Source organism: Montipora capricornis, chromosome 13 (genome assembly GCF_036669925.1).
Source record: "Montipora capricornis isolate CH-2021 chromosome 13, ASM3666992v2, whole genome shotgun sequence".
Lineage (NCBI taxonomy): Eukaryota > Metazoa > Cnidaria > Anthozoa > Scleractinia > Acroporidae > Montipora > Montipora capricornis.
The window spans coordinates 31,766,562-31,776,561 of NC_090895.1; the positions used below are offsets into that span (position 1 = coordinate 31,766,562).

Genomic DNA, 10,000 nt, shown 5'->3' on the forward strand with positions numbered 1-10,000 from the left:
GGAGACAGGCAAAAGGATGACTGAAAAATAAAAGTCCCACCTCTATAAACCGTTGTGCACACTTGCATACCCTTGTAGCGCGTTGTATACGCCTGTATACCTCTGTATGCCCTTGTACAGTCTTGTATAACTTTATATACCACTATAGAGCCTTGTCCCAATACACACCTAAACGTCTTTTATGGTTTAATTAACTGCACTAACTCGTTGACTCATTGACTCATTGACTCATAAATACTTAACACTCCGTGCATTTAGTGAGTTATGGTCACTCATAATTGATAATGTTTTTAAAGTAAGGAGTAATAAAAAGGATGAGAGTATTGCTGGGAAGGATGGCAAACTACTTGCTTGGCGACAGGCAAAAGGATGACTGAAAAATGAAAGTCCCACCTCTATAAACCGTTGTGTACCCTTACATACTCCTATACACACTTGCATACCCTTGTAGCGCGTTGTATACGCCTGTATACCTCTGTATGCCCTTGTACAGTCCTGTATAACTTTATATACCCTTATAGAGCCTTGTCCCAATACACACCTAAACGTCTTTAGTTTATACTTGACCACTGGTTATTGCATCTCTAGCTTTCTGATTGGCTCGCTAAATCCCGGTTAACAGTGAATAAACGAGGTTTTATCTTATACCAAAAGCTGTGCGCCCAGTGTCAGTGTGTTTTTGCGTACTAAATTAGCAAGGAAAAGCCTCGTTGTGAAGTATTTACTAAAACAATAATTATTATTCCATTCATGCTTATTGGGTATGGGGTGATTATCACCTCATATCCATTACGCATGAATGGAATAATAATTGTTTTAATTAAATACTTCATGACTATCTTTCCATGCTATTCACAACACTCCTAATGATGTGCAAAAATTAAATAATACGGAATACCAGCATGTTATTGGCTAGGCGTGCATAAAACACGTGCATGACACTACAGGATAGCTATAAATGTGCTTTGGTTGAGGTTCGCTCCCTTCTTGCTCAGTTTCCAGTGGAACACTGGTCCGGAAGAACGACCCACCGGCCCCCCTCCCCCCCCCCCATCTCCCTACCGATTCATGTGGATTGTATATCTTCTAACTAGTCCTAAGCTTGGCTTAGACCGCTGATTGATATTTCACCCCATTCCTTAATTGAATTGAGCATGAATGGGAGTGTTGTTGAATAGAAAAAGCACACTTAAACAAGTGAGCATTGTGAGTATTGCCCTTCCCATCCCTTTGCACCCTTGTAGACCCCTGTACATCCTTGTATACGCTTCTATACACCTTTTATAGCACACCATAGAAAATACAGCCAATCAGAACGCAGGAAAGCCATTTTACATTCATCAGTATTCCATCAATCAGTGCAATTCAACGGTATCACACCCAACCTTCCCATCTTGCCTTGCTGGCCACTGTATTTTCTATGGTTATGCAACACATTTGAGTGGTATGCCGTGGAATATCCCACAAGTCACTTGTATTTTCTTGGTGTTTATTACACAAGCCTCATGGCGTGGGATGTTCCACGGTATACCACTTAAAAACGTTGCATAACTAGTATATATACCCTTCTATACCTCTCTCTATATATATATCCTTGTATTTCCCCTTGCAGCCTTGTATGTCTCTGTGCACCCTTAGAAAACAAAGACAGCAAACTCAGGAATTTGCTGCCCACAAAATGCTAAGCATTATAATCTCAGAAAGGCACACCAGTTCAATCCGGTTCTCAAGATAGACAGATTTTGAAATAGTTTTATCATTTTTAATGCACTTAAGGTTTTCATGACCTAAATCTTTTATCCTTGTTAAGAATTATGCTTTCTCAGTAACTAATTACTTCAAGAACCATTTAATCTTAGTTCTTAGTTTTTATGTGATTTCAGATGTTTTCTTTATATGTATATATTATATTTATTTAATCTGTTATTCTGTAAATATGATGTAATTCAATCATTGGGTTGCAAAGTTATATTTATTTTTTTGGGCCTAAGCATCAATTTCATGAATGTTTAGGATACTTTCTGTATTGGTAAAACAATGACCTGTGACCTGTGTTTTGTACCTGCCGTGTTTTCGAAGAGTTAGTCCTAAGCAGTCTCATTTCCTCACCTTTATGAAGCCTTTTTTTTTACACCTGCAGGGTTGGCAGGAGTTGAAGTGTGTATATTGAAAGGTTTCAGTCAGCTTGTTAACTTGTTTAATAAAATGGTCCACCTGTGTTAATTTTATCGCTGTCCTAAAGGCTTGGCTTGGTATCACTTTGTTGTGTAAACTTTGTTTCAATTTGTGCCATGAAAATATCAGCATGGGGGTTCCATGTGTTTGGAGATAGTTACACTCATTGAACTAGAACAAGTTTTTGTTTAGGATTAAACCAATCATTTGCCTTAGGAGGTGTGTTGGAAGTGTGTGTGTTCTTTGGTACTCTTGCATACTATGTTCATTCCCTCTTCTTGTGATTTATTTGTGTACACAATAAATAGACATGTCCATTGATACTAACATTTTATCTTGGCCTATCTGATAAATCAGTTGTGTTCTTAATAAAGGTTGTTGTTTGTGTGTGATAGGCTACAGCAACATATCCATAAATGAGGCTAAACGTTTGTAAGCCCAGGCTTTCTGGCTTAAGGCTGCTACACCCTGAAAGGTAATTTTCCTAAGAAAAACGTTGCACTTAGACTCGCTTTGAAAAGGAGACAGACATGAATTCGGAAATGGCCTATTCAATAATTATTAGCAATAACTATTGTTTTATCTGCAGTTTTCTTATCTCAAATTGAGAAGTTTGGATGGACAAGTTTATTTTGTAGTGGCACAAGAGGACTCGGTCCCATACTTGGTGCGTCCCACGGCTGAACCCTGAAGAAAAAGGCAAGATAGAATGACAGTGTTTCTAAGTTTTCCTTCCTCTCTAGAGATACTGTTATATGGTACAAAATCTGCCGTGCTGGATGGCAAAAGAATGCAACAGCCTCCAAAACAAAGCGATTTCAACCAGCCAAGCATGACTTTTTTTTGTTTTGGATGTCCCTGCCAGTGCGTAGCTTGCCATCCAGCAGGGCAGATTTTATACCCCCTTCGTGTATAGATGAGGCTAAGTTAACATGGAAAAAGTCTGCTACGAGCCTAGAGGCCCACCAGGCCGGTGCTTATCTCCGGTTACTGTAGCATGAAGCGACTAGGAGTATTTGTATTCCCCCCAGGATGGGATGCTAGTCCATCGCAGGGTTATATACCCCCAGCATTAAATTGCCGGTACCCATTTATACACCTGGGTGTAAGAACACAACACAATGACCCAGCCAGGGCTCGAACCCGGACCGCTTGATCCGGAGTCCAGCACGCTAACCATTAAGGCCACTGTGCCTCTCAAATTCTAGCAGATGCTTGTCGATAATTGAATTGATGGTGGAGACATTCTGATCTATAATATGGTTCAAGTTCTTCTGGGAAATCTATGTTAATTTACTAATTTGTGTTCAACCTTATAATTTTATTTATTATATACTCAAAGAAATATTGCATTCTGATTGATCAATCGCAAATGCATAAATAGGTTAGAATGCAAACAGAGATTAAAGAGTTTCTATGGAAACAAAGCGATGGAGTGATTTTGTTGAGTATATATAATAAAAAAAAATTGCAAGCTTTCTCGTGCATTTGAGTCATGAGTCAATGAGACTCACAGTCAATATAGCAATAATTTGTTGATTAAGCCTAAGCCCTCGTTTCAGTGATTAGGCTTAAGCACTCTCTGAGATTTTAGCTTTCATTTTATGGTTTAATTAACTGCACTAACTCGTTGACTCATTGACTCATTGACTCATAAATACTTAACACTCCGTGCATTTAGTGAGTTATGGTCACTCATAATTGATAATGTTTTTAAAGTTCTCAAATTGCACTTCCCTACAGCTTGTGCAATTTTGAAAACTTTCAATACATCACTCGTGCCTGTAAATCGCAAAATGCGCTCAAATGGGTCATTCCATTTTTTATCCCCCCCCCTCCCCTCTAAGGATGGCAGAGATCCGTACCCTTGATTTTTTGGCATCGTCCTCTGAAAAATGAATTCCGGGTTGACATTTTGTCGGCATCTTTGAAAAAAATGTCCTAGGGGTCCAAATTTTGTCGGCTTCTTAAAAGAAAAAATCTGCAAAAACCCACTATCCTTAGGGGAGGGGGGGCGGTGCTGATAAAAAATGGAACGACCCCGTTCATACGATTTCATAAAATTATAAGATATAAATTACAATTTATCATACCTTATAATTTTTTTATTGTAAATTTTTTGTTTATAATTGACGTTTTGGTATGTATGCACCGGTAAGCAACCTTAAAATATGAGTAAAATACCTTCTCTATCCAGCCAAACAAAACCGTTCTCTCAATCTCGAACAGTCCGCCTCGTTCGGTGAAAAAAACAAACTCACTTTATGTACAACACCGTGAAAATGACATCATGATTGCAGCGCCATTTTGAATTGGCCGTGGAAACTGGAAGCGATTGTTGTAGGTTTGCTCGTTTCCGTTCCGAGGCGTTTTCTATGAATAGGAAATCATTCACTGTGCTTTCTGGCTATTAACATCTCGATTTTCTACTTTGAAGGTTGTTTAGACTGATTTACAGCAATTCAGGTGAGAGTCTCTGCTATAGCGATAATCCCAGAATGAACTCGCATACTTCACAAACAGTGAGCTGTACACAAGTTAAATCCTTGAACGGTTGTGAACCGCTGTTTGAGAGATCCAAATTTTCTGATCTGTCGTTTTAAGGGGCCTCAATCACCTTTAAAATATGAAAGTATGAAAATAAACTGGGCAAAACAGTTGGCGCGGTAATATTCTAACATACCCCATAAATGAATTTCATGAATTTGCTAAGTCCTTGAGAGGCGTATTTGTCAGAATTGAATGGTGTTATGTTTATGTTCTTACTTACAGCCGAGTGTTTACCACCGTTTTTTTGATTAGTTGCTTTGTGACTTCTTAGAATAATAAGGCACTATTATTAAATGGATGGATATCATTTAATTATTGTGCTTATATGATTATCTTATCCACCTGAGTAATTTAGCCCTCTAGCTTCAGGTTGTTGCAAACTGAAATTATGATTCAATGAAAATGTTTGTCTGTTTTTTTATCAACTAGAAATTTTTCTCGTGTTCCATCTAGCTAACACGGTGTCATTCAGCCAATTATTTTCGTAAGGTCAATCATTAATGCGATTTGTCTGTCTAAACTGCAGAATAAAGGGCAACTTATTTCCATATCACTGAATTGCAAAGGCTCTAAAAAAGCTTCGAACTAATTAGCATGTGCTGGCCTTGCGTGACCCTGAATAGCACTCTTTTCAATTGACGCCATGACATAATGCCCAAAGCAATGTTTGGCCGCATTTCAATCCCATAATGCTTTGCAATAATCTATTGGTTGTTTTTTCATGTTACGCTTATGTGAAATAGATCTGACTGTGATGAAAAGATACTGAACTATTATTAGATCATAAGGTACACCCTGTATACCCTTGTACACCCTCTATTCCCCTGTAAATGCTGTTTACCTTCCTGTTTACCCTGTACACCCCGTTTTTCCTTGCATATCCTGGATCCTCCATACACCCTGTTTACCGTTGGACACCCTGTTTACCCTCATACACTCTTTTTTCCCTGTAATCACTGTTTACTCTTGCATACCCAGAATCCCCTTTAAATCCTGTTTACCCATTTACACCCTTTATCCTCTGTAAACTTTCTTTACCCTTGTGCACCCTGTAAACCCCAGTAAACCCTGTTTATCTTGCATACCAAGATGCAGGGATGGCGCAGTGACGGCGCAGAGCACTCGCTTCCCACCGATGTGGCCTGGGTTCGATTCCCAGATCCGGTGTCATATGTAGGTCGAGTTTGTTGGTTCTCTACTCTGCACCGAGAGGTTTTCTCCGGGTACTCCGTTTTCCCCTCTCCTGAACAAAAACCAACATTTGACTTGATTTGTGTTAATTGTTAATTTCAGTTTCCAGTGTCCCCAATTAGTGTTCCAGCGCTAGAATGACTAGACACTTTAAATAAAGTTCCTTTCCTTTCCTTTTATCCTGTATTCCCTGGCACACCCTGTATTTCCCTGTACACCCTGTTTACTTTGTTCATCATCAAGCGCATAAAAAATTCCAAATTAATTGTGCAGATCAATAATGCTTTCTTTGACAAAATATCACCTCATGTGATGTTTCCTTTTGTATAGTATTTGTACACACATTTAAATACCTTTTGTTTTCTCTGGGCTAAACAAGTTATTCAGACACTGAAAAACAACCAATTAGCATTTCTAGCAGCTGTAAGCAGCTCTAAAATGCTGTGTCATGCAGATTAAATCAGTGTTCTGGGTCTGGAGAATCATGAGTACAGGGTTTAATGAGTGTACATGGGTAAACAGGGTTTTACAGAAGAAACAGGCTGTGCAAGGGTATACAGGGTTTACAAGGAAATATAGGGTGTACAAGGGTAAAACAGGATTTACAGGGTATGGAAGGGTAAACAGGTAGTGCAGTATTCCCCTGTGAACGCTGCTTGCCCTTGTACAACCTGTACCCACTATAAAACCTGTTTACCCTCATACACCCTGTCTTTTTGCTGTAAACTCAGTTTACCCTTATGCACTATGTATCCCCTGTAATCCCTGTTCACCCTTGTTACCTCTTTATCCCCTGTACACCCTGTTTACCCAGGGTGTGAAGGGAGAAACAGAGGTTAAAGGGTGCACTGGGTTTACGAGGGGATACAGGGTACACAAGGAATACCGGGTAATATGTGTACACAGAGTGATATAATATACTATGCTTATATGAAGGAAAGTTATATGTATTTTGCATAAGTATGACATGAAAGAATAACCAATCTATTTTTATCAGCTGTGAAAAATGCTATCTTGTAGTTGCTCTAGCCTCGTTGCAGCCGTTTTTTGTCGGTCCCATTCTACCTCCCCAGAATGGGACCGACACATAAAATGGCTCAAAGGAGGCTAGTAGTTGCTCCCTCTTTTGTCATTTGAAAAGTACAGTTACGTTTATGTATCTCATTTACTTTCTCACCAATGCAAGATCCCTGTTTCAGCCTTCTCAAAATCGGCCGGTCGACGGCTCAATCAGCCGCCTCCTCAGAAAGCTTGACCGTCTCCTTCTAGTCAGTAAATGTCAGACACAATACATTTTTAGCTCGAACGTGAAGTCACTGAAGATATTCTAAAAGCTTGAAAAAGTTTGTTTGACGTACAAATTCGTGTCCACAATATTTTTTGCCTGGCGCACATGAAATGTTTATTTAACTAGCATTCCAGTATTTCTTATCAGACTCCAAGCAAGTGTCAATTCCATACGTGAACGTTCGTCACTTTAAATCCACCAGATTGCACAAAATTGTATCTGTGAATGTCTAAATTTGAAAAAATCCGTAGGGGAGCATGCCCCAAGACCCTCCTAGAAGCTTGCATCCTTTGGGCACTCGCTTGGGTGCCTTTAGCACCAAACCGTCTCCACCTTCCTTATGACCTGCTCCCGAAAAATATTTTGAGAAGGCTGCTGTTTTCTCAAGAAACTAACCTTGTTATAATTTGTAAGGGCTTGGTCACATTTTTTACATGATAGCCAGCAAAAATTAGCTGTGTACTTATAGCCAATCAAAATTCAAATGGTAACACCAATTTTTAAAAATAATTATTATTATTGTTATTGGTATTATAATTGTTCAAATTTCTCAGCTTTGATGTTCACTGGTCATTATTCTGTTGAGGGCATTATTATTATTATTATTATTATTATTATTATTATTATTATTAGAGTGCTTTTCAATTGAGTGTCGAAAGTAATTAGCGAATTACTTTGGTTTTGCATTACTTCACTCAGTGATTGGTTTTAACTTCTTGCGCCAGTTTTTCTACCAATCAGAAGTGAAACCAAAACCAATCGTGGCTCACGCGTGCACATTTTCCCGCGCTTTGTGTCAGCTACGTGTAATTTCTTCAAGTTTTGATTGGTTACTGGATTGTCTCCGGCCTTTTTGATTGGCCAAAGTAATAACTTTGGTTTTGGTTTTACGACACTCGTTTGAAAACATCACTATTATTATTATTATTATTATTATTATTATTATTATTTGCTGAAGTAACTGGAGAGAGAAAAGCACATACATGCAATTTACCTTTCAATGCACCCATCTGAAAAATTGGTTTTTTGCCCAGAGTGGGACTCAAACCCATGTCTCCCTGATTACTAGTTGAGCATGCTAAGCCACTACACCATCAAGGCTACCACGCTGGCAACGCAGCAGATTAATGAGTTGACTTAGTGGCATGGGGGATCCCTAGGGCCCAACTTTTTCTTCACTTGAATGTGTATCCGTGTATCTATAACCCCAAACAGGGCTTAGAACGCATGTGTATTGGCTGAAGGTAAGGTGAGTATTAGTGAATAAAAACCTTGGCTTCGTCTCAGTTTTTATTCATCGATATTCGCCAACCCTGAGGTGAATAATGATATTATTATTGTTTTAGTAAAATTACATAGGTGATTATTTGAAGAATATGCATTTTCTTGAAATCAATTAATTTATCTGTTTGTCACCTCAACAAAACAGCTTGGGGCCATTTTGAAAAAAGTGCTTAGGTGATAATCGCGTAATAATAATCACCTCAAGTGCAGCCAATCAGCACACAGAATTTTCAATAATCACCTATGTAATTTTACTAACTATCATTATTATTTAGTATAATTACCTAGGTGATTATAATTAATTGTTAAATTATTATTATTATTATTATTATTATTATTATTATTCGCCAAAGGCGAGGTGAATATTGGTGAATAAAAACCTTGACTTTGTCTCGGTTTTTGTTCACTGATATTCGCCAAGCCTGAGGTGAATAATAATATTGTTATTAGTATGATTACATGTCATTACATTACATGTAAGCTCACAACCATGACCAAGATGGCAGTATACAATGCCTGCATCATCAGCACTCTGCTGTATGGCACTGAGGCGTGGGCAACATATGCAAAGCAGGAGCTGAGACTGAACAGCTTTCACATGCACTGCCTCAACATCAAGTGGAGCAACAAAGTACCAAACGTTGAGTCCCTTGCTTGCGCTGGCCTCCCCACGATGTTCATGATGCTGAGACAATGCAGGCTTGGCTGGCTCGGCCATGTTAGCTGGATGGAAGATGGCTGGATTCCAAAGGACGTCCTGTACAGTGAGCTAGCCTCACAAGACCTGTTGGCCACCCCAAGCTGCGCTATAAAGATGTCTGCAAGCACGATATGAAAGCTCTGGACATCAACACTGAGAGCTGGGAGTGCACAGAAGCTGACCGCTGCAGATGGCGCAGTGTGCTGAGGAAACAGTTGAAGATCGGCAAAGAGAAGATCCAGAACCTGGCAGAGGACAAGAGAACCAGACAGAAGGCGTGCACACCTGGAGATAACCCGGGTAACCACTCATACCTGCATCCACTGTGGCATAGTTTGTCGCTCCCAGATTGGCCTCATCAGTCACAGCCATAGCTGTTCCAGCTGTGAACCTACTGCGGCATCCAACTAGGGCGCATTATTATCTGTGGTCGACACTGACCGTCGGAGGCCTACTAACTGATAACATGTAATTACACTAAAACAATTATTCACCTCAGGCTCAGTGAATATCTGTGAATACAAACCTTGAATTCATCTTGAGTTTTATTTACTGATATTTACCTTACCTTCGGCAAATGATTATTGTTAAATAATAGCAGTAGTAAAAAGATGTTTTTCATTCAATTCAGATTTGTTTCAAGGCTGAGGGTCCTTTTGTCATCAGAACACCATGCCTCTTTTTGGCTCCAACAAAAAGAACCCAGCTGAAGTAGTCAAGGTGACTGTTGAAGCTCTGCAAGTTTTAGAGAATGAATCTGGCAGGAGCAAGAAAACCGACAAGGTCACTTGATTTTAATCTGGTGTCTTAGT

General features: G+C 39.3%; 2 protein-coding genes across 3 annotated transcripts in view; one reads left to right on the forward strand and one right to left on the reverse strand.

The window, feature by feature from the left end:
- Window positions 1-4,422, reverse strand: part of LOC138028322 (putative tyrosinase-like protein tyr-3) — a 24,867-nt gene extending 20,445 nt beyond the window's left edge. The window contains exon 1 of the mRNA XM_068875805.1: window positions 4,360-4,422. The gene's annotated coding sequence lies outside the window, so the exon portion shown is untranslated. The remainder of the gene's footprint in view (window positions 1-4,359) is intronic.
- Window positions 4,423-4,448: 26 nt separating this feature from the next.
- LOC138028323 (calcium-binding protein 39-like) overlaps window positions 4,449-10,000 on the forward strand; it is a 24,194-nt gene continuing 18,642 nt past the window's right edge. The window contains exons 1-3 of one of the 2 annotated variants that reach the window (XM_068875806.1): window positions 4,465-4,515; window positions 4,613-4,641; window positions 9,820-9,971. In XM_068875806.1, the coding sequence (XP_068731907.1) occupies window positions 9,861-9,971 (111 nt within the window). In that variant the 5' untranslated portion in view covers window positions 4,465-4,515; window positions 4,613-4,641; window positions 9,820-9,860. Of the gene's footprint in view, window positions 4,520-4,612; window positions 4,642-9,792; window positions 9,972-10,000 lie in introns of both variants that reach the window. The other variant, XM_068875807.1, reaches the window with a different exon arrangement.